Genomic DNA, 26098 nt, shown 5'->3' with positions numbered 1-26098 from the left:
CAAGATTTTATCCAAATAATTGACAGACTTGTGTAAAATACCATTTTAGAACTGTTATTGATAATCTTGGCCTATGTCTTTCAAAATATACTTTAAAAGTCACAGCCACAGGTCTCAAATTTCTGTTTCTTATAATACTATTCCTAATGTGAGAGGTCTTGAAACATATTTGTTATAGTTCTCTCTGGGTGTTGCCATATTTTCCCTTAAAAAAGCACTTATCAGTAACATCCAAGTGATAGTACTTCTCATCTTAAAATTAGTAAATAAAATTCAGGGAAGCTGTATTGTTTTACTCTCCTAATCATTGTTTTATAAAATTCTTCAGCTTCCAGTTTTCTGGTTGGTTTTAATATGTCTTATATGAGAATTCGTTTTATATTTGCTCAATTTACCCAGAGGCTCAGGTGATTATATCAATAATTACACAGCTTTCTTTTTGAAAATGCAAACTTTTTCCGTTTATCTGAAGGACGGAGACATTGGAGAAGCTTATTAAACAAAGAGAGAAAATTTGTTTTGTTTTTATGGATAACATGTAATATGATTCCAGCTTGGATAAATTATTGCTTGTTTTTAAATTAACTTTTTTTCCTGATAAAGTATTAATTATAGTTGACGGTGTCAGGGTATTGCAGAAAAGTTAACGCATCCAAATTTATTGCAAGGGAAAAATCAGAATGAAACTGAAACAAACACTACTGTTGAGGGTTGGTTTATCCTGTGGTGCTCTTGAGCATCAAGAATAAATGTGTTTTTATGTGAAATATTCAATTTGCATCACTTACAGGTGTAAACTAAATGTTTTTTTATTGGTTTATACTATCATTAACTAAAACTCATTTTCTTTTAATTAAGGCATAGCAAGTTGATTCCATTTGCATATTTGGTAGCACAGAGTTCAAGTGGCTCTAATAACGGGCTTAAAATAAATCACTGAGATAATATATAGGAGCAAGGGCTTCCCAGGTGGAGCTTTGTATTCCATTCAAGCATCTGTAGAGGAACACAGATCTGGGCAGACCTCTAAAGGTAGATTCCAATGGATGAGTTTTCTGGTTTTAATTCAAAGTAATCCTAAAACCAAGAATCTGAAACACACCCTTGGTTACTCATTATTTATTTCATTCACATGTTATTTACTAAACACATTTTAAGGTCAGTTACCCTCCTGGAGCTTATAGTCTAGCAGGAAAAATAGAGTACTCAGCTGGGGCCAAGTTCTCTTGAGGGAGGAAGAAAGGAAAGAGGAAACCACTATTTAAAGAGTACAGAGACATGCCAAGTATTATGCTAGGTGATTTTTTTCCATAGGTTATCTCATTTAGTGTTTGTGACAACCTTACAGGGTAAGTGGTATTGTCCCTGTTTTTATAGATTAAGAGGTGATTAACTAATTTCCAAATCACACAGCAAGTAAAAGCTGTGAGTGAACAAGATCTGCCTAACTCAGCGACCCTGTTTTTATTAGAGAGGAGGAAGTGCAGAGAGTTGTGAAATACATATAGGCAGCCAGAGAATTTGAATCCTCCCAGGTTAGGCATGTAATCTTCATATCACAGCACACATTAAAGTGTATTGTTCCACAGGTATTCAGTAAATTCTAATTAAATGAACGAGAAGTTATCTTGTCCTACTTCTCAACAGACTATACTAGACTCAGAGAACAAGATGACAGGGCACAAGGATAACTGTACTGTGTCATATTTTGAAATAGTTAGAAATGATCTGGACTTCAAGTGCAGTTGATCTACTTGTTTTTTATCTAGCCTACTTCCAGAAGAGATTTGCAGTGGCTCCTGCTACTGGAAAGTCTTTAACATAAGAACAAATGATCAAGAGTTTCATATTTAGGCATTTCTAAGTTCAGTTCTGAGTGCTGCCTATTCTTTAGTGTCACCTCAAAGAAGTATTGATTACCTAGATCCTTGCAGGAGAAATACTGAAAACTGTGTTCAGTATTAATATTATAGAATAGGTAGAACTTTTCTCCAGATAATAATTTTGATATAAAACCTCAGTAAATGCCAAAGTTATATTAACTATTAAAAAGCATTTTTCTTCATTGAGGTAAAGTGGTGTCTCTATGACAGGGGGAGCTTTGAGAATGACAAAGGATAAATGATTAGCCTATTCCAGACACTTACCTAGCAACACACTAAGATGGTGGTCTTTGGCAAGCACATGGATTGTACTTTTTTTCTTTAATTTTTTTTTATTGCAGTAAAATACACTGGTACCATAAACTGGTACCATCATAACCATTTTTAAGGGTACAATTCAGTAGTATTAAGTACTATAATATTAATAGTGTATTGCTGTGCAACCATCACCACTATCCATATCCAATTCTTTTAATCTTGCAAAACTGAAACTCAGTTCCCATTAAACATTAACTTCCCAGCCTTTATCCGTCCAGCCCCTGACAACCACCGTTCTACTTTCTGTCTGTATGATTATGACTACTCTAGCACCTCCTGTAAAGGGGATTCATATGGTATTTGTCATTTTGTGACTGCCTTGTTTCACTTAGCATAATGTCTTCAAGGTTCATTCATATTACAGCATATGTCAGAATTTCCTGCCTTTTTAAGGTTGAGTAATATTTTCATCAGATGTATATTCCACGTTTTGCTTATTTATTCAGCTGTCAGTGACAGTTGGATTATTTCCATGTCTTAGCTATTGTGAATGTTTCTAGGAACACAGGTGTCCAAATGTCTCTTTGAGATCCTACTTACAATTGTTTTTTGTATACACCCAGATGTGGGATTGCTGGATTGTATGGCAATTCTATTTACAATTTTTGGAGGAACCACCTTGCTGCTTTCCACAGTTGCTGCATTGTTTTACCTTCCCACCAATAGTGTGCAAGTGTTCCAGTTTCTCCACATTCTCACCAACACTGTTATTTTCTGATTTTGTTTTTTACAGTAGCCACCAGTAGCAGATGTGAAGTGATAACTCATTGTAGTCTTGATTTGCATGAATTGTACTTTTTGTCGTAATGAGTACTGTATGTTTAAGATAACAGGTGAACTTAATCTCTTCCCTTTTTTTTTAAGTTAAAGTACAATGTTGACATGCAATGTTATTTAAGTTTCAAGCGTACAATATACTGATTTCACAATTCTCTACATTATGCAATGCTTACGACATTAAGTGTGGTTGCCCTCTGTCACCATACACTGTTACTACAATATTATTGACTGTTTTCCCTATGCTGTACTTTAATTCCTGTGATTTATTTATTTCATAACTGAAAGTTTGCACTTCTTAATCCCCTCTGCCTGTTTCCCCCACCCCTTCGGCTCTGGCAACCAAAAGTTTGTTCTCTGTATTTATGAAGCTATTTCTGTTTTGTTTGTTCCTTTGTTTTTGTCTTTTAGATTCCACATATAAATGACATCATGTATGATATTTGTAAAGTTTTATGGTATTCATCTGACTTATTTCACTTAGGCTAATACCCTTTTGGTCCATCCATATTATCTCAAATGACTTATCCTTTTTCATGGCTGAGTAATATTTATGTGTGTGCGCACGGGCATGCATATATCTTTTTGAATTAGTGTTTTCATTTTCTTTCATTAAATACTCAAAAGTGGAATTACTGGATCATATGGTATTTTTTTTTAACTTTTTTAACGTTTATTCATTCTTGAGAGACAGAAAGAGACACAGTGTGAGTGGGTAAGGGGAAGAGAGAGGGAGGCAGAATCTGAAGCGGGCTTCGGGCCCTGAGTTGTCAGTACAGAGCCTGACGTGAGGCCCAAACCCACAAACCCCGAGATCGTGACTTGAGCCAAAGTCAGATGTTCAACCAACTGAGCCACTCAGGCACTTCAATATGGTATTTTATTTTTAATTTTTTGAGGAACCTCCATACTGTTTTCCACAGTGGCTGCACCAATTTTATTCCCACCAACAGTTTAATAATCCAGACTGTTCTTTTACCCTACTTTTCAAGAAAATAAGCTATAAGGCTCCCTGTTGGAAAGACGTAAATAAGTTAACCTCACAAAGCAATTTTTGGATCATCTCAAATACCTGAATGCGTACTTGACACAGGTCCAGAGTTCTATGCCATAGACCATGAAAGAAGTGACTTCTGCTTTAGTATTTGCCTTAGTCTATTTTAGAATAGCATTATGTCTCTATGGAGGCAAATAAGTTAATTATCCTGTTGAATGGAGTTATTCAGTATTTTTATCTGAATGCAAATCAGTGCCCGCCAAGCGTGATGATTTAAGTTTTGGCTTTAAAAGGATACTGAGATGTTCTGTCAATAATTAGTGATAGATTGGACTATTAGTTGAGGGTCCTTCTGGGTCTGCATAGTAAAATCTATTCACATAGAGAAGATGGTCTACCTTTGTGGCCTAACGCTTTGTTCCTCTTAAGAGGCTTATCATGTTACTTAAACATGAAACTAAAAGCTGCCAGGACATATGTTACACTAAGTTACATTGTTTAATATTTCAATTTAATCTGTTAAAAGGAGTTTTATACTTTTAATCCTCGAAATAATAATACAAAACACACTTTGAAATACTATTTATAATCCAAGGTGTCTGCTAAGCTTAAACATAGGCAAGGTGTATGGGCAGTTACCACTCTTTTTTTTTTTTTTTTTTTTTTTTCAACGTTTTTTATTTATTTTTGGGACAGAGAGAGACAGAGCATGAACGGGGGAGGGGCAGAGAGAGAGGGAGACACAGAGTCGGAAACAGGCTCCAGGCTCCGAGCCATCAGCCCAGAGCCTGACGCGGGGCTCGAACTCACGGACCGCGAGATCGTGACCTGGCTGAAGTCGGACGCTTAACCGACTGCGCCACCCAGGCGCCCCCAGTTACCACTCTTTAATCAATGTCTTTGAAAAGTCTCATCTTGTTTCCAACGTACTTTTCAGTAAGGCAAAGCATAGTTATCATATATGTTAGGAGTGGAGCAGTTATTATTAAACATAGTTACTGCATTGGATTGTGGTAGGGCAGTTATTAATGCTTGCTTTTCACTTACAGTTCATTGAGTAGAAAGCTGGTGGGGAGTTTGGAGGAATAGCTAGCAAAGAAGTAGTCTCTGATTTGAGGGCTCATAGAATTACCCTTAAAAAAAGAAGCCTAAACATTTATCCATGGGATACAGGTGTGCTGTTTCGAAGAGACACATGCACCCCCATGTTTATAGGAGCACTATCAACAATAGCCAAAGTATGGAAAGAGCCCAAATGTCCATTGATGGATGAATGGATAAAGAAGATGTGATATATATATATACAATGGAGTATTACTCAGCAATCAAAAAGAATGAAATCTTCCCATTTGCAACTACGTGGATGGAACTGGAGGGTATTATGCTAAGTGAAATTAGTCAGAGAAGACAAAAATCATATGACTTCACTCATATGAAGACTTTAAGAGACAAAACAGATGAACATAAGGGAAAGGAAACAAGTTATACAAAAACAGGGAGGGGGACAAAACATAAGAGACTCATAAATATGGACAACAAACTGAGGGTTGCTAGAGGGGTTGTGGGAGGGGGGATGGGCTAAATGGGCAAGGGGCATTATGGAATCTACTCTTGAAATCATGGTTTCACTATATGCTAACTAATTTGGAAGTAAATTTTAAAAAATAAAAAATTAAATTAAAAAAAAAAGAAGCCTAAGAATTTGGACCAAGTAGAGTATTATTAAAATATTTTTGAAAATAAAAGTCCTCTTCCCAAGAGGCCTTTTTCAATTAAATACAGTTAATCAGATCTGTCTGTGCCATGTAGAATCATAAGAATTAAGAATGCCTTTAGTATAAGTTTGAGTCTAAATAATTATGATAAGTCTTATGCAAAGAAATAATATGTCCTTTAGGGAAAGGCTGTGCCTCTGTAGTTCCTCAATCAAAAGAAAACTGGGTAAATCTGTGCTATAAACTAAATTTGTTATTCTAATGGTGAAGCCCATTTCATTCACTGAGATCAATTAAAATCTATCATTTTACAGAAAATTTTGGTGAATAAATTGCTTATAAAAATATCAAATAAATCCCTAATAAAGTTTTCTTACTTGTTTAAAATTCTATCTTGCCTAGTGGGAGAAAGTTAATCTTTCAGACATTCATTCTGAAACAAGGATTTTGAAGTGTTCACTTTTCCTCTTGCCCAGATAGAGTTAGGTTCTTTGTGCTCATAAATCAAATCTGTTGACTTGAAGGAAGTCAGTAGAAATATGGAGCATAGTATTAAGGATTAGGAGAGGGAGACATGCAAAATGGTATGTTGAATTAAACTCTTTTATCCATTTTAGCATTCTTTATCAGTTTATTTCATAATTCACATAAATGTATAGTGAACTAGATGACAGAAATGTTAAGGGATAAACTTACAGAAATTATAAGTCTAAGACAACCAGTATAAAAGATTAGTACTGTGGCCTAATTTTTCCATAATTTGTCATACTCACCTCTTGATTCTAGGTGTGACCTTAGTTATACAATATATTTTACTTAATCTATATATGAATGTGGTTAAGTGTGCCCTTCAATTCAAAGACTGTTGGTAGAGGAAAGTCAAAATGAAGGAGGCATTTCTCCAAGCCTCCAAGCCTCCAAGCCTCCAAGCCTTTTTTCATGGTTAGGCTTTCAGCCAAAAATGTCCACTTCCACTTGTTTGTTAATTGTGATATTAACTAATAGGTGCATGCAATTTAGCCAGAAGTCTGGATCAACTTCTCAACCTGACAACCACATATGACAGTGCACTAGAAGCCGTAGAATATTGGAGCATATCCCTGCGATGTAACCTTACTTAAAGATTTAAGGAAGGTAACTTTATTTTAAAACAAACACAGATCAAGGAGATTGGAAAATTCATACTGTTAGAAATAAATCACACAAGATTTTAGTATTACGGGCTCTTTGCGGCTCCCCTCCTTCACATACTATCTTCTCCCTGTCCTAATCCCTCTCTGTCATTAGAGTAAGTCACTGGAAAAGTTTTAGAACATCTTAAAAGATACTGCATGAATATTGGTGGGATGAATATATTCACTTTAATTTAATAATATTTTTAATGGAAATAATAATCAGAAATTAATAAAGATAGCCTACAACCCTGATTGTAGAAATTCCCTTTTGAAAATACCTTGGGGCGCCTGGGTGGCGCAGTTGGTTAAGCGTCCGACTTCAGCCAGGTCACGATCTCACGGTCCGTGAGTTCGAGCCCCGCGTCGGGCTCTGGGCTGATGGCTCGGAGCCTGGAGCCTGTTTCCGATTCTGTGTCTCCCTCTCTCTCTGCCCCTCCCCCGTTCATGCTCTGTCTCTCTCTCTGTCCCAAAAATAAATAAAAAACGTTGAAAAAAAAATTAAAAAAAAAAAAAAAAAGAAAATCCCGATACCTTATATGAAGTATACCAAACCCAAAAGGAAGTTTGGTCAAAATACTGTATTTCAAAAGAGGATTTTTTAGACATTGAGAAAGAGGACTCCCATGAGGGTCAGAGAAGATGTGTCAGTTTGCATTCTAGAATTTAGAATATTAGGATTCTGGAGTTTCTGATATTCCAGTAACCCCTGAGGAAATAAACTAAGATAGGCCTTGGTTTATGTCGCCTGAGTTACTGTGCTGTGAGTAATGGCAGCCGTTCTCTGCTGAGTGCATTATGCCAGGCACCATACACAGTGCTTTACATTCACAGACTCCTAGTGCCTTGTAAGGAATGCATTGTCCCTTTTTAAAAACAAGAAAACAGAGACTTAAAGAGAGTAAGTGACTTGCCTGGGATCTCACCCTCAGCCTTCAAGCCCAGGTCTTTCTGACTCTAAGGTAGTCTTTTTATGGTCTGTTGTTTCCAATATAGAAAACCAGTTTGCTATGGTGGGAGAATTTTTATTTTCTTCGTCCTTTTCATCTAAGGATCTGTAAAGTGAACAAAAGTATCTAAATCTCAGTCTTTTGACCTAATCACATAATACAGCCCAGAATGTTGAAAGATCTCTCAAATTAAGGTTTATAAATAATTTAGATTTAACTTTGATAAAAAGAAGTAGAAAAATAATGTTGGGAGTTCTAATGTCATTCCAGTTTTCAAAAGGGGGAAAATATGATGATTCTTGAGTAGTCCTAATGGTGATGTGACATTCCTGAACAAGGCTTTTAAAGACAAGGACACAGCAGTCACTGGAAAGCTGCATGGGTTCACTAACAAGCCAGATTTGCTTCTTGGACAGGCTCACTAGACTGTTAGATCCATGAAATTCAAAAGGCAAAGCAACTGACTTTGAGCATGGTGTTTTGCAAGGTCATTTCTCAATATTTTATAGAGCAAGATCAACAGAATTTAGGTTCTAGAATACATTGCTGGATCAATATCTGGTTGAACAGCTGTACCCAATAGGTGATTGATGTCTAGCTGAAGATATATTCTGATGATATTTGACATGGCTCAGTCTTCTACCTTGCAGTAATTTTTATCAGATGTCTATATCAAAGTCCTCATAACCAAAATTTTCATAAGAGGAAGAGAATGCATATCTAATAAACCCATAGCCAGAATAAGAATATAAAAATCACTTTCACAGATTTTAGTAGGTAGAAATGCAGAGGACTGCTCTCAGACTTAAAAACTGAAAAACACAAGTAAAATATAAGAGTTTAAATTTCTTCGATTTTACTATAAGACATTGTTACCTTTAGACATAAGAAATATAGCGTGTGAACCAAAGTAAATTAGTGAACTCCCTTCCTTTTTCCTTATCAGTGATTTTGTGGAATAAAGAAGCTTTTACCAATATGCCTACAATGCTCATTCTGAATGATGCACCTCAATGATAAATTGCACCTCTATAGAGTCAAATCATATCAGGTGCATGTTGCAGATTATGAAATACTGTTAAATGAGCCCACTAAAGAGTCTTATGATGCTTTTGCCTACCTCTGGCCCACTAATTCTCATAAGTTATTTTCATCCTTTACAGGAAATTTTTTGAAAAATTTTTAACCATAAGTAGTTGGCTAGCTTTCATTGTTAGATCCTTATAACTTTTTAGCAAGAGCAGGGGCAATTAAATGAAAATCTATGTGTATTTGTCTTTTCTGGAATTGTTTCCTCCCACTAAAGTGTAGATTCCATGAGTTTGAGGACCTTGTCAGTCTTCATTACCTTGCCCCTAGGGCTTATGACAGTGCCTGGCACATAGTAGTTGCTTGATAAATATTTGTTAAAAGAAACAATGTCTTGGATGATTTTAACTAAGCTCATCTGCAAGATATTGACTCCATATAATATAGTTTGCTGTTAGCCCCTATGATTATCAGTGAATGGTTGGACCTTATGTAAAAGGGAACAACTACTGAGTAGGCCAATGAACATGAAGGGAAGCTAACCAAAGATTAAAGAGGATCTTACCCCTATTGTTGGTTAGCTGTGTGCAATTTTCTAGTAACAGCATGTAGGACACGTCTATTTAGTAGTCAAGTCTTGTAAAATAATACAAGTATTGGTGATAATTACTAATTATATGCCACAACGGTATGACCATTAATAAAGGGACTTGGTGCATTATCATGGAGGTGATAATAGGAGTCAGGACAGTGCAGAGCCATGGGCCAGGAGTCGGAGTACTCCAGTCAAATTCTGATTCAACCACTTATTTGTTGTCTGACCTTAAAAATGTCACAATAACCACTCTACATCTCAGTGTCTCCATTTGTAAAATAGACATAAGACTAGTAATTATTTCACAGGGCTGGTGTGAGTATTAAAGGATGTAGTTCAGGTAAAGAGACTAGCACAGGATCTGGCACACTGTGGATAATAAAAGCAGGCTCCTTTATGCAGATAAAATTTCTTCCCAGGAAGATGTCCATCCTAGGCCCCAGGCAGGAATTTGGGAACAAGCACTTGGAACCCAGGTCCCCCCAACTTCAAATTCTATTTGCATTCTAGCTGTGCTACTTTAACATGGTGGGAGAAGAACGCTAGAATAATGTTCAACCACCAGCCAGAGTACAGAGTCTGAATGGCCTTTCAGGAAGAAAAAGCAGGCAGATGAATAAGATAAAGGAGAACACAACAGAACAGAAAAATAAAATGTCCTGGCCCTGCGGCATCTGCACAAATAGAGAATACCAGCTAAGTACCGTATCTGTTGTTGAGCAGAGGGCGCGTAACTTAATTTTAGAAATATTTTATAATTGTTAAGAGTCAAAATTATTTTTGTTTACATATATTTTGACATTGTTAAAAGAGAGGAACTTTTTCTCTTGTATATAAATTGCTCTGGGCAAACATAAGATGGAGTAAAATTTAAATATTTGGCACATTTTATCATGATGGCATTTTTCTCAATTGTGTGCTATCATTTATGTATGAACCTTCTTTATTCTATTTCCACAGAATGCTGAAGTTTCTGTTTTTGAAGTAAATATACGCTTTGTTGGTGGACTACTCTCAGCCTACTATCTGTCTGGAGAAGAGGTAAGATGAAACAATAAAATTACATTTTTGGGAGTAAAATGTGCTTTCTATGGTACCTATTTTCATATTTTGATGGGCCTCAAGCATACAATGAATTGTCATATAATATATACTAATGAGACCGGCACACTGGGAAATTTGGGCACAAGTTGTAAGGAGATGTTAAGCAATGCCTTTAAAAAAGCCTGCCTCCATTCCATTAGGTGTGGTGTGGTTTACAACCATAAATCACATATGCCTGTTGACCAATTAAAGAGGCTTAGTGCAATGGCAGGCCTGTGAATGATTGTTTTTTCCTTAAAAATTATTTTAATGTTAGCATAATGTTAGCTTAATAAAAACCTTTTTTAAGGTAGAGACATTTTGACAGGTAAGATATAAAAATTACAGTGTTTAAGAAATTGAGAGGGTGAGTGAGATACTCAGCCTTGCAGTGAGAAGCCCTGTAGGCCAGTGTGTCCCTGTGTAAAGTGCTTTGGAGCTCTTCCTAGAGCAAAGCTCAATTAATTATCTGCTCCGAGGAAAGCAGGAATTTTTCGTTTAGCTGCCTTTTATTGACAGATTAAGAAAGGATTTTTGTATCATGCTTGTATAGAGTATGAATGCTATTTTCTTGAAAGGTTTTGGACAACTTTATGAATATCTTAAGTTTCCACTAAGTTGTTGGAACGGACTTCGTCTTTAATGTTGACAGTATTAAAAGCTGACGTCAAGGCAAAACAGTCAGATATTTCAATTTCATGTCAGTCAGATTTGTGTGAGCCTCAGCATTCTGGCTAGAGTGGATCTTACCTAGTGTAGTATTTCATGTATTTCTATGCTCCTTCAAACAGATTTAAGCAGAGCAATAAATGTTTAATGAGAAAAGCTGCTTTACTTTGTTCCCGTCTCTTGGGTACTTTCCTAGCCATAACAAAGCAGCCTGCGCAATCTTAACATTCTCTCCGTCTTTAGATTTTATTCTACCGTAGATATTTTTAAAGTATATAAATGGCTTCTATATTCCCCTATATCTGTCCTGTTGAAGTGTTAAATTCTTTTCTTCGTTATAGATTCTGTCGCCTTCTCAGCCAGGGTAAAGAGACTTTCTGGCACATCATGCCTCTTCTTCCTTTTTTCCAGTCCCACATAACTTCATGTGTTCAATTTAGTTTAAGATGTTCTAAGCATTAAGCCAGAGAATCCATATTTTTAAAAAGACATACTGAAAATTAATGTTATTTTAGTTAGCAAGTATCTGCTTTTAGAATATTTGTCTTTGAGTGTCCAGTGCCTGGTATTCTCATTGTTTTTGACATGACATACTTACATTGAACTTGGTTTTAACTTTGTTCATCATTTATGTGGAGGTGAGACAATTTGGAGGAAGTAAGAACGGCATGCTAGCATATATCTGGGCTCAAATAGGATAATTGAGCATATAAAGAGAAACAAGTAACATTTCTTTTAAATTTGCATCATATTGGGGCGCCTGGGTGGCTCAGTCGGTTGAGCGCCGACTTCGGCTCAGGTCACGATCTCGCGGTCCATGAGTTCGAGCCCTGCATCGGGCCCCTGTGCTGACAGCTCAGAGCCCGGAGGCTGTTTCAGATTCTGTGTCTCCCTCTCTCTGACCCTCCCCCATTCATGCTCTGTCTCTCTCTGTCTCAAAAATAAACGTTAAAAAAAAAAAAATTGCATATTTAATTGGGATTTTTTTTCACCTGTAACAGTGACTTAAGTTTATGTACATATATATTTCATATGCGTGTGTGCTTATTATAGACGTATATTTATGTACTTTATATAATACCCACAGATATTTTTCCTATAGATAAAATCATTTGCCTCAGATCTTGTAAAGGTACTTTTTTATTCCATACTTAGATAACTTTAGTAAACTAAAGACTACAAAGAACACCTCCATTGAAAATAATTCTTCTAGTGTATTTGTTTTATGCTTATCCCCATGCAAAACATTGTTTTCATTACATCTAGATTGTCTACATTTTAATTTTATAAAAATTACTTAAGGTATTTTCTTTCCTACATACATTTCTGTTTCTATAGAATATACTTTTAGTACATAAGGATTCATCTTCTCAGCATAGTTTTTGCATAACCAGTCTCTAAATGTTGGATAGTTGGGTTTTTTCTAGTATTCCTGTATTTTGGATAATGTAGCTAATAAATATTTATTCTCTAAAGTGGGATTTCTTGGTGAGAAGTGATAAATACTAGACTTTTGTAACACCATCTCCTCTTTTTTCCTCTCAGTTACCTCATCACTGACAATTTCATTTGACCAATGCACTCAGGGGAGTTGTCCATCAGGAATGTGGTCAAGAAAAATTATTTTACCCCAAACACTCAGGGAATAGGCTATCAGGAATGTGGTCAAGAAAAATTACTTTACTTCAAATCTGTGCTTAAGCTATTTGTCTCCATATCAAAACAAAAAAAAATAATAATAATTGAGCATTCATTAATGGAAAGAACATCAATATGGCCAAATTATGAATTAGTTAGTTTCAGATTGTTGATAATGTTCTATACTGTATTTTTTATGTAAACTAAGGTATTTACTTATCTTGTCTAGGAAAATTCATCTTCCTAAATCATCTCATAGAGGGGCTCTAAGTCACAATAATTTAACATTCCCATTTCATTGCTGAGGCTCAGCAGTATTTTGAGAACATCTTATAAATCACCATCAGAAGTATATAGCTCCACATTGATATAAACACAAGATTCTTAAACTTATATTGCAAAAACAGAAGAGGAAGTACCAATTGTTTGTGTTACATGCTTCAGGAAAATTACAATTAGAAACACTAAATAGTAATCAAGAATGCCAATGGAATTCTAAACCCTACCAAAATTACAACGGGAATATGACATACCTGTTGATAAATAGTTTGATTATAGGGACATATTCAAAACTTTTAAAACACCCCAGCTCATTTAAAATATTTTGTAGTGCCATTAAAAACAGTCAAGTCATGGGGCGCCTGGGTGGCTCAGTCGGTTAAGTGGCTGACTTCAGCTCAGCTTGTGATCTCATGGTTCGTGGGTTCCAGGCCATGTTGGGCTCTGTGCTGACAGCTCAGAGCCTGGAGCCTGCTTCAGATTCTGTGTCTCCCTCTCTCTCTGCCCCTCACCCACTTGCTCTCTCTCTCTCTGTCTCTGTCTCTCTCTTTCTCAAAAATAAATAAATATTGAAAAGCTTAAAAAAAAAAAAACAGTCAAGCCACAAGATTTTCAGTCTATATATGAAATGCAAATAATCACAAGAATTACAAACAGGCTAAAGATAAGATGAATAGTAAATAGGAATGAGTAGTATTAAATATAAATAACATAGATAGTATTGCTCCATTATAAGCTCAAGGGAAACTAAAATCCTCATTGGAGATAGTAAATAGCAGTATCTAGAATATCATTACCCAAAATGTGTTCTACAGAGCACTAGTTTCTTTTTTAGACATGTCAGGATAAGTTTGTATCTGTATACATACTAAAAATAAGTTCAGAAAAAGCTACATCTTATATTCTGTCTTAGAAATTCACAATGTACAGAAAAAGAAACTAATTGAATTTTATTTATCCCTGTGTTTTCCATACTTAACTATAACCTCTCTCCTTTTTTCCTAGTGTAACATTTGCTGAGTTACAAATAATGTTTCCCAGAACAAATTTTAGGAAACCTCACTGTAGAGTAAGAGTAACCTAAGCAAAAATGATATTGAAAGTTGGAAAATGCAAAAAAAAAGATATTACAAGAGAAGATGATACATGTGGGAAGTAGCATGCATAAATATATCACATATTATTTGTTTTACAGGAGCAACCAATGGCTTTCTTGAGCAGAAAGAGAATTTAACAGGATATAGTAATGCCACAGACTCATAGTGAGGGCTGAAAACAAGTTGGAAGTAAGTCTCAAGTTGCCACAGAGAATCTCTGTGGCTGGATAATCACTCTGGGACATCTTAGAATTAATAAACATGCCCTATTTTTTCTACCTTTGTTAAGACACAAAGGCCCAGGAGAATGACATCAGTTGGCATGTGGCCCCTTAGGGATCTTGGGGAATGAAAGAGAAGATATGACAGAAAAAAATCTTCCATAGGGTTTGAATTCAGTATCCCTTGAAGACTGAGTAAAGATCATTCCTGAAGAGGAAACAGCCCCTATTCAAAGAGTGGAAAGAGTAGATATTTTGAAGCACCCCCACTGCAAAAAAAAAAAAAAAAAAAAAAAAAAAAAAAAAAAAAAAAAAAAAAAAAAAGACACAACGTCACTATGATGAGTAAAGGTGTCACAGGAAATAGACAAACCACATAGAAACTGATAAATTTAATGATACGCTTGAAAAAACTTTTCCTGATTTGCAAAACTACTTTATTCTGTAAATTAAGAGAGAACATTTAGAACTACCAAGATCAGAGGAAACATTTGATTAGTATGTTTTATGTATGTGAACTAGAAAAACAAAAAAACAACTCCTGGGTGTTAAAACCATTGAAGAACTAGCTGTCAATGAATAAAGGTCACAAAGACATCTGATCTAACACAGGGGAAACACACATAATGGATCCTTATATTAAATCAGTTTACTCCGCCAAGATACCCTTCATTTTACAGGTGGCAAAAATATTGTTACCCAAATTCACCAAAAGAAATCAACTGCTCCATACACCACTGCAGAAGATTGCTGAAGGACTTCCTGAAAAGAGAAGTAGCTAATGCCACTAAGTTTAGGAATGTCAAGGGGAAAAACATATAGGAAACTGATAGGATTATGGAGTGGAGAAGAGAGAAATAAGATTGAGAATATGAGTTTAGTGGTAGAAAGATTCACTCTTTTCTCATAATAGGATTCAGACATTTGGGGTACTAGGGTTCTAGCCATTAATTTTGTAGAGTTTGATTAGTGACTAATAATTATAAAAATGTTTAGAAATCCCTTGGAAACTCAGGATGCATTGATGGGGTTCCCTTTCAAACTCAATATCTGCCACCATCTACGAGAATAAAGTCGTCTTCCAGACCATCCACCTGTCTCCTGCCTTATTCTGCAAAGAAATTAAAGTGACTTACAGTAAATGTGCATAATCCACACAGAGCTGTTGAAAACAGAGAATGAAGTCAGAATATTTTTTTAATTAATGTTTTTATTTCCATTCCAGTTAGTTAACATACAATGTTATATTAGTTTCAGGTGTACAATGTAGTAATTCAACACTTCCATACATCACCCAGTGCTCATCATGATAAGTGCTGTTCTTAATTCCTATCATCTATTTCACCCATCCCCCACCTCTGCTAACTATCACATTGTTCTCTATAATTAAGAGTTCTTTTTTGTATCTCTCTCTCTTACCGCTTTTTTATAAACACTAAAAATTGGATAATGTAAAATAACCCACATGTCACCTTATACATACTAAATTTTCCGTAAAATGTAGAACTATCTGGTATAAACAGGAAAAAAAATCCAGCAGAAATGCATTAATATCCATCTCCCCAAGTCCTGCCTAAATTGTAAAAATTGGGTTTAGATTTATATCCTCCTCTCTGGATAGTAATTTAATTATGGTCTCTAATAAAGTTGATTTGAATCCAGAAAGCAGAAATATCAATAGAGGGCATAATTGCAAAAACACACACACAAAAAGGATTGAAAAAAAGTCATAAAACTATAAGATCAAAATATATTAAGCCTATGCAATTAATAAATAACAGATGTGAGCAGTACAGTTTAAAAGGAGGCTTGAAATAATGGCATAATGAAATAGAAAAATTAAGTAATCGAATTCTTGAAGAATATTTATTATATGTTACAGACCATAAAATTTTTTTAGTAAGATATATGTGTAATGCCACAGTCAAACTGTAACACTGGGGGGCACCTGGGTGACTCAGTCGGTTAAGTGTCCAACTTCAGCTCAGGTCATGCTCTCATGATTTGAGAGTTCAAGTCCCACGTGGGTCTCCCTGCTGACAGCACAGAGCCTGCTTTGGATCCTCTGCCTTCCTCTCTATCCTTCCCCTGCTGGTTCTCTTTCTCTCTCAAAATCAATAAAACTTTTAAAAAATATATAAGATTGAGCATAAATGATACACATATTTAAAATGGTGAAACCACTTGAAAATGTTTAAATCTCTTAAATAACTGGATCAGGGAATGAATCTATAATATTAAAATAGACTACTCAACAAACAACTAAAGTATAAGCATCCCTTTAAATTCGGTGGAAAGTAACCAAGGTTGTTCTTAGAAAAACACCTCATTTTAAATGTCTATAGTATGAAAAAAATACTACATGGTTAACTAAGTCTATATTAATTAGCAGAAAAGAAAGGGAAATAGCAAAAGTAAGAATACTAAATACATTGTAAGATGAGAAAAGGGTTGGATTTCCAAAACTCCTTTTCATCAATATTCTGAGAAAAAGTTTTGGGGGAAGAACTTGGTAACAGAAAGACCCATGTTGGAGGAGGAGGAGTTAGGGAGGCTAACAGGGAAGTGTTGGATTGTTAGATGAGTTAGGGTGCCAGCAGGAGAGCTCTCGTGGGTGTGTGTTTGGGCAGAGCTGCACCCTGAAGTGGTGTGGGATTGGACGGCGATGCAGATAAAGCGGGGAGTCACAACATGAGAGAAGTCGTGTTATCTCTTCAGTGATGCTGGTCGCATTCCTGCCAGGCACTGCACACTGTTCCTTGCCTTGAGACATACCTGAGAATAAAAGCACCTCAAATCCCTGCCCTGTGGATTTTATCTTCTGGCGAGGAAATGTAGCTCTTCTAAACCAAAACAGTGACACTTGAACAGACCTGTAAGAAGAAAGGTTTGTGTTTTTGGTTTGTTAGTTTTGTTTTTGCAATGATAGGATAACGAGGCAGAAAACGGACTTAAGGATATCCACATGACCCGACGTAGTTCCAGCTTCTTAGCCTTTCCCTCAGGCTTGCACTTTCACACCATATAAGGATGTAACCATGCCACACAGCCCTTCCGGCAAACCTCCACTGGTCCATGTGACTTTGTAAGTTGAGTCTTTTTGATTCCGCCTGCAGAGCCTTTAATAATCTGGCCTCAGCTTATCTTTTCTAGTTCTGTTCATTGTGCCCCTCACACACCTTCCTCTATAACTACAATGTGCTTTTTTTTCCTTCCTAAAATACTCCAAGCACATCTGTGCACTTTTTATATCCACACTTGCTATCCCCAGAATGGCTCTCCCACCTCCCCCAACCTAGATATGGCCCTTCAGTGAGGCCCTCCCTGACCCGACTGCTGGTACCACTTCTACTCCTACAAGGAGGAGTCCAAGACTCCCTTCCTGCATCCTCTGCACATGCTGTTACCACTTGTTGTTCCTGGTCCTCTTACTCCTCCATCGTCCCTTTCCCCAGTAGAATCTGTGTAACTCAAAAATAAGGATTAAGTTTCTGCTGTTTTTATATCCCTTTGCTGAACACTGTGTGTCTAGCACTAGAAAATATTTAGTAAATGTTTCTGACTAAACCTTTATCAGGCCTTCTGTGACTTTTATTTTTTTAAAACCCCAACAGAAAATTCTTCTAATTTTAAAGCAAAATCTGTGCATTGATAATGTAAATAAGCAAATGGCCTGTAAGATTGAGATGGTGTGTTGAGACAGAAAGAATATATAACAAGGTAGCTGAAAATATGCACAATCTCTGATCCCCTGTGTAAGCCCCCACAGCTGTACCCCACTCCCCACCTCAACCTCTCCCACTGATCCTGGCAGAACAGCTTGCTTTTTTTTTTTTTTCAAGTCTGTTCTGTAATTGCTGGTTCTGTGAAGGAGAAAGTTTTGAAAACCAGTGAGCTAGAGACTACATCGAAATTTAATTAATTACTAAGTATCATTGGTCATTTATGGTGGACCTTTAAAACAGAATAGACATTAGAACATTTTGTGAAATTGTAAACATAAAGAAGAAATTATGAAAAGGAAAGGAATTGTGCAATGTATATTTGCTTTAGTTTGAGGAAACGATCCAGCTAAAACTTTCTTAGCCATTTAATGGTACACTTAAGCTACTTTTCTGAAAAAGAACAATTTTAATCATGTTTACTAAAGGCTATTGATTGTTTCCTTATGTTATTTTGTACTGATGTATTTAACTTTATGCTTCTTAGTTTAGGTTGATATTTGCATATACTTTAGGCATTAAATTTACTGTTTAGCATTTATTATTGAATTTTTTACAAAAGAAAGCAATATGATATAGTGAACAGCAGTTTTCACTGTTGTCAACAGTTAAAAAGGTTCAATGTGACATTAGAGTATAGTAATTTTGCTTATTTGTTAATTAGATTTCCATGGTTAATGAGTTACAATCATCTCTCATTGAATATTTTATTATGATTGGAACTTTAATATGTACTTTAAAAGAGCTAGGAGTGGGGCGCCTGGATGGCTCAGTTAAGCGTCCGACTTCGGCTCAGGTCATGATCTCACAGTCTGTGAGTTAGAGCCCCGCGTCAGGCTCTATGCTGTCAGTTCAGAGCCTGGAGCCTGCTTGGGATTCGTATCTCCCTCTCTCTCTGCCCCTCCCCCATTCACGCTCTGTCTCTCTCTGTCTTGCAAAAAATGAATAAACGTTAAAAAAATTATGAAACAGCTAGGAGTATATGAAATTGATTATAAATAATATACATTTTAGTTAAATGAAGTGACTACATTTTTTTGTCCTAGAGTGAATTGCTGAAATCATATCTACTCCTTAACTCAGGTTTGCTATATGTGTTTATCTCTGTATAAAAATCTATCCTATGTTTATAGTGGTTTGCAAAAGCACAGAAATTTTATCAGTAAGGACTTTCTCTCTACAATTCCTGAAAGTAGTTCTACAGTTTGCTAATAATTCCAGCTCTAAAACTTATTCATACTAATGTATAAGTGGCAGAAGCTGGTCTGATTTCTCTGATTGTAAACCAAACAAGAAAGGTTGGCACCCAAAGAAAAGGGAAAGTCAGAAAATTAACTTGTTTCTTTTTTGTGTTTTAAGTAAACTCTACCCCCAAGGAGGGGCTCAAACTCACGACCTCAAGATCGAGGTGCACTCCCTACCATCTGAGCCAGTCAGGCACCCCTAACTTATTTCTTAATGAAATATCTGTATCCCTTTTAGTTTAGGTCAGTACTTTGCACACAGTAAGAAAACTACAAATTCACATCAGTGAGTGTAGACCCAGGCTCTGATGTAGTGACAGCCTCAAAATCTCTGATTTAAGACAGTATGCTCTGTATGTTCCACATGTTCTTCCCATGCTATATGCTGTGCCCATGACTCTGTGTCTCATCATCCACCCACCCAGGGCCCAGACTGATGGAGCAGCTGCCATCTAATCATTTCCATTTGCCAAGATGGGAGTCAGGAAGTTGTGTCTCATCATCCACCCTCCAGAGCCCAGACTGATGGAGCAACTGCCATCTAATCATTTCCATTTGCCAAGATAGGAGTCAGGAAGTTGGAGGGTGAAGTTGGCAAAAGAGAATCTAGAAAACGCACACTGGCTTGTAATGCATCTATTGGAAAGACACCTGTTATTTCAGCCCACATCTCATTGGCCAGAGCAAGTCACATGGCCACTGTAACTTAAAAGGTTGGGGGAGGGGATGCATAGTATCACTGTATCCCCAGGAGGAAAATTTAGTGAACAGTGTTAATGACTGCCACAGTGGCCACTGACTTGAGTTAAAATGTATAGCCTTCCTGACCACCAGGAGTAGCAGAAGACAGGGATTTGTGAGAAGAGAGGAACTTTTCCAAGGATCCCCAAACCATAATCCATCTGTACTGCTAGGAAGAAACTTCCTCCCTGTGGCATCAAGGTAATAAGTGGAGGGTTGTGCCTTGGGATAGGAATTCTCATCTTCAGGAACTTTTCAAGTAAAAGGCTACCTGTTAGCATTAGTCTACAAAGATCTGCTTCTCCAAGAAGTATCTTCTATTGTAGACCTCTCGCCTAACTTTCCAGATTTTAAAAATAAAGTTGACAAACAGACATAAAGTACTCTATCAAAAAGGAATGTCTGTCACCACTATTGTCGTTGTCTGATGTGAGAGTGAATCATTGCTTTTTGGCAGCACCCTATTGTGTTGACCAGACGTTGAGGACCTGGTGCTCTTCCTTCAACCACTTTCTCTTTGACTTAAGTGTTTCCAGGCCAGTCGTTTCTGGTTTTACAAAAGTCTAATAAAAGAGATGAGGTAATATATTGATATTTATGTTGAATCATTTCATAATTCACAATGTCTGTTAAAACCAGTATTCCAAGTCATTTTTACTGTATGAATCACATCAACTTGGATTTCTAGTACCAGGGTGTGTGTGTGGGTGTGTGTGTGGGTGTGTGTGTGTGTGTGTGTGCGCGCACGCGCGTATGTGTGTGTTTAAACAAAAGTTGTATTTTTCCAGGATATCCTTTGTATTCTTTCTCTTTGAAATTGTGGTGTCCTTTAGAAGGGTACCAAGAGGTAGCTGTAGCAAGGAATTTAAAATTTAATAGGGCTAGTAGAAAATTCCTCAGAATTGTAGTAATTTGCCATCTGGTAAGTTCACTTATTTACTGAATCAGCAGATGCATATGGAATACCTGCTTTGAGGCACTGCACTTGGTGCTGCAGAAACAACAAACAAGGGAAAGACAGTCTCTGTTGACAAATATTAATCATTTAGATTTCACAACAACCCTATAAAATAAGAATAGGTATTGTTTTTATCCTCATTTTATGAAGGAAGAAACAGAGCATAGGTTGTTAAGTAACTTGCTCAAAAGCATGCAAAGTGGCAGAGCTGGGCTTCAAACTCAGACATTCTGGCTACAAGATACCAAGTAACAGCAAGACATTAGGGATCTCAAACATACAAGATAGATGTAGTAGGCTATAGCCTGGACAGATGAGTCATCAACAGCTAAATGACCATAGAAGGAATAGAAGGGGAAGGGGTTGCCCATAGCATATAATAGGTTGAGAAAAGGAGGCCTTAACATTTAAGCATTAGTGAGAAGAAGGACTAGAGAAGGAGACTGAGATGTGGTGGGCCCAGAAGTAGGAGGAAAACCAGTAGAATGTGATTAGCCAAGATAAAATAGTATTTTGAAAAAATAAGTATTCAGCTGTGTTAAAGGCTGCTGCTAGGGCAAATTGTTACAAGGACTGAAAAGTATCTTTGTTACATAGCAATACAGAGGTCATAGGTGACTTTACTGAGAGTATTTTGATAGAGTAATAGCGTAGAATCGAAATTATCTTTCATTTAAGAGGAGACAGTCTTTAAGAAGGTGGAGGAAGATAGGATTCAGAGGACAGATGACCTTAGGAAGGGGTCCTTCCTCCATTGCAGACTGAGAGTAGAGGAGAAAACATATCAGTGACTCTGTAGATTTGATGGGCCATCTGATGGCCCCTGTTAACTATACGAAGAAGTAGAAGACAAGGACATCTGCCTAGACTTGAAGAGAGAACATATGTTGAGTGTATATAATATAGAGTTGTCATTCTAGAGACAGTTGACTAGAAACATGGTAGAGTGTCTAGGTTGCTGACCATGAATTCACGATGGCATCAGTCTTCCTAGGTTCCCAGGTATATATTGCTCAGTAGCTCATATACAAGGAGGAGAAGGTAGGTGGTTGGTTTTAGTTGGGTTTTACCAGGCAGAAGTGACAGAGAAAAAGAAATGCATGGGTTCTGTGCTATTGGCAAAAATATTATTGAAATTACAGACTACACTGTCCAAAACGAGTATAAGACAGTATGAAAAAAAGCAGGTGAGTGATAGTTAGAAAATGGACTGGTTGAATTGCCCAAAGTTTAGTTAAAGTAGAACAGGAGTAGCAGTAATTTACAGGTGACTGAAAGGTCTGAAAGTAAAGGCTATATAGTGGGATGGGTGAATAAGGGATTTTAAAAATGAAGGGGTTTTGAGTGATGTCATGATCTAGGATAATATCACAAGACTAAGTGGTTAAGGTGGGATTTGCCAGAGTCTATCTGCATGCCTGACTATGCAACACATTTTGACTGAAAAAGTATAATGTAAAAATCGGTCTTTAAAAAAAAACTGCCAAGCATCAGTGAATTTATTTTTAAATTTGATAAAGTGTAAACACTGTTTATAAAATATTCATAAATGTGTGTGAAAATATGCACTGAACAAAGATCACTGTTTAAACAACGAGGGAAGTATTCACACAGTCTGAAATTTAAATATAAGATTGTTGGACAAATATTCATGACTCTAGAGCCTTAAGAAGTTAGTACAGATGATTAGAGTTGACAGTAGATATGTAAACAACACATATTAGCTAATTACTTGGGTTTAATGCATCTGTATACCTATGCAGAGCTGTTTCTTTTAAGCTACAACTAGATGAAATTTTACCTGCGATAAATACAGTAAATTTGATTGTGTGATGTGAATTTGTTTTGGGTTTTCTTTAAAAATTACATCTTACCTAGTATATGAAACTATTTTATTTACAAAAATTTGCTTTGGCAAAAATTTTATGGTTTGGGATTTAGGTATTATCCTAGTCCGTTTGGGCTGCTGCAACAGAATACCATAGACACATAGCTTACAAACAACAAACATTTATTTCTCCAAGTTCTGGAGACTCAGAAGTCCAAGGTCAAGGTCCTGGAAGACTTACTGTCTGGTGAGAACCAATTTTCAGGTTCACGGGTAGCTATCTTTTCCATGTGTCCTCACATGGCAAAAGGGATGAAGGAGCTTTTGGGGGTCTCTTAGAAGGTCACTAATTCCATTCATGGGGACTCTATCCTCAAGACCTAATCACCTTCCAAGTCCCTACTTCTAAACACCATCACATTGGGTATTAGGACTTCACAAATGAATTTGGGGAGGACACAAACTTTCAGTTTGTAGCAGGTGCCTTTTCAATAACTCCTCTGAAGATTTCATTTATAAAGCTTTCTTGTGTTACCTTTTTATGATATAGGTTTATAGATTATGTATTTTTTTAAGTTTTTTCTTTAAGACATTTTTGAAGATAGTTCATTGGCAAGTCTTAGGGTTAGCCATTGTAGTAACTGAATCCATTTCTACTACATTACAAATTGTTTCTAAGAGAGATCTGCTATATCTGAATATGCTACCATTAATTGTATGCTCGGAAGCAAACAGTTCATCTTATAACTTAACTGAAAATTCTTTTACAATGATGATAAAATAAATGTAAGTCTTGAGGGTAATGTTTGTTTTTAACTTAATAATTGATCTTTATTTTAATTTGAGTTTTCCAATTCCTCTAAAGTAGTACAAATAGCGATTGATTCCAGGGTCCTGCAAAATGAGGAAGTCAAAGAGTTTTAATGGTATAGGCATAGAATACAAGAATTTTTTTCATAGCACATTATTCTAAGCACTTTTGTTCTATTTTATTCTTGCCATTAGGTAGAAGTTTAGAGTTAGACCAGATAAGCAGAATAGATTGTCACATTTAAGTTCCATGTGGTTGATGCATTTACTTGTTTAATCTTGTTTTAATAGATTATTTTAAGTTCTTGATATAATAATAGACACTGTTTTTCTAATTTATAAATCACTGTTAAATTTTGTGTTTCAATTCATATGGCTAACATAGTATATAATTATTAAATAGGGGCTTCTTACTTTAGTCTTCTCTCACAGACTTCCTCTGGTCAGGTAGAAAGTACACTTACTACTGAATTTAGACTTAACCACTAATTTTGGAAAACGACTATAGCATTTATGTTGAGCTTCCGCTGTCCAATCTTTATGACTATCTAATGCTTTATGACTGGGGTTAGAATAATACTAACTCATTTAACTCTGAAGATTTAGTTGTAGAGGACCTTAAAGCTCTATCATCTTGTCAGGCATGCAACTGTCAACACGTTTAACCACTTATGATTCACACCTTTATTCAGCAAATATTATGGGCCATCTGTGATTACTTTGAGCATCTATTATGTGCCAGTCTATGTTCTTATCTTTGGAAGATTCAGCAAGGAGCAAATTTGACAAACTCCCAGTTTCAGGAAATGTACATGCAATGAAATAGTATGATAAATAAGTTCACAGGATAATTTCAGACAGCAATAAGTGCTGTGAAGAAAATACAAGACAATCGTGTGATAAAATGTGATAAGAGGAGTAGGAAGATGAGGTCTACTTTAGGTCGAATTGGAGCCAGGACCAAAATGACACCACTGAGGATTTGGAGAAAAGAATATTCTAGAGGAACTTGGGAGTTGAGTTTATGACAGATTTTTCTCTTAACTTTAGAACGAAGATGAAGAGGAGGAGGATGGTGGTGGTGATAATAATGGTGGTATTAAGATGATTTTTTGAGGGTTTCTTGGGTGTCATAGTCAACACTGGAGAAATTCCGTAATCTCCATGTTGCAGATACACTGAACCCTGTGCACCTGATTCCTGATTCACACAGGAGGTGTTAGGGCTGCCCACACAGTATTCCCAAAGCCAGAGCTACGAGGGTTAGTACCACAATCTTTTTTCTTATTTGCTTGCTCATCTTTCCAACTTCTCAACTTCATATAATGAGCTAGCAGCAATCTTCCATAACCTGTGAAATCTTACACTTCCTGAGCAGCAAAAAATAATTGAGGTATGAAAACTAAATTGTGTGATACATGCATAACACTTGTGACATTATAACAGATTTGTACTCAAGTTGTATTTGAAATTATTTATTCACTGCATTCATGTCATTTTCCAAAACAGAGACAAAGTTCTTGAATTTCTTTTCAGATAATTTTTCAGTTGCATTCTTATTTTCCTTCTCCATTTTTTTATTCTTCATTCCCTCACCTTCTTCATCAGTAGAATAAAATGCTTCTCATTGTCCAGTGAATACATGTAGCAAAAACCTTGCAATGTGTCTAAAACATCTATGTGATTTTAGCATCAATCTTTCTTTTTTATCTGTATCAGATACAGTTCAAAATGTTAATAAAATCTCTGTACATTTAAGTGTGACACTGTAATGATTAAGGTGTATATTCAACTTTTTTATAAGTAAGGCACATATTGAAGATGGCAGCAATTGAGAGCACGGAATGATGTAAGTGTACATAATTTAGAAAAGAATAGTATTTTCAATTTTGAATCATATTTTCTGGTAAAGAAATGTGAAGGAAAAAAGTAGTACCTTATTTCAAATGACACTAAAATATTTTGGCTTTATTAACAGACATAAATTGTGAAGGTTTACCAATACAATTGGAATGCTTTTATATAATTAGAGAATTCCAAAAAGGATTTAGAAATAGCTCATAAATCTACCATATGTCAACAGCACTTTAATAAATTCCTCCTGACTATGAATAAAAATTTGAAATCCTATTGCCTATTTGCTTTTTCTATTATATTCACTCAACAAAGAGAGGTTGGAAAACTCAGATTTATCATTATACGTCATAAAAGTCACTGCAAAAAATGATTAAAAATATACTTATTAAAGATTTGCAGTGAGGCAGCATTTAATAGAATGTTTTCCTTTAATTATGCTAACTGTTGTCAAAAGACAAGACTCAAAACTGGGACGCCTAATGTTTAACTAAGATTACATCCAGTGACCTGGAATT

General features: G+C 36.0%; 1 protein-coding gene across 1 annotated transcript in view; it reads left to right on the top strand.

The window, feature by feature from the left end:
- MAN1A1 (mannosidase alpha class 1A member 1) overlaps window positions 1–26098 on the top strand; it is a 161809-nt gene that overhangs the window by 46448 nt on the left and 89263 nt on the right. Inside the window, exon 4 of the mRNA XM_042939715.1 lies at window positions 10397–10477. Coding sequence (XP_042795649.1) covers window positions 10397–10477 — 81 coding nt within the window. The remainder of the gene's footprint in view (window positions 1–10396; window positions 10478–26098) is intronic.

This window comes from Panthera leo, chromosome B2, assembly GCF_018350215.1.
Source record: "Panthera leo isolate Ple1 chromosome B2, P.leo_Ple1_pat1.1, whole genome shotgun sequence".
Classification (NCBI taxonomy): domain Eukaryota; kingdom Metazoa; phylum Chordata; class Mammalia; order Carnivora; family Felidae; genus Panthera; species Panthera leo.
The sequence above is the reverse complement of the archived record's forward strand: the minus strand, read 5'-3'. Positions and strand labels throughout refer to the sequence as shown.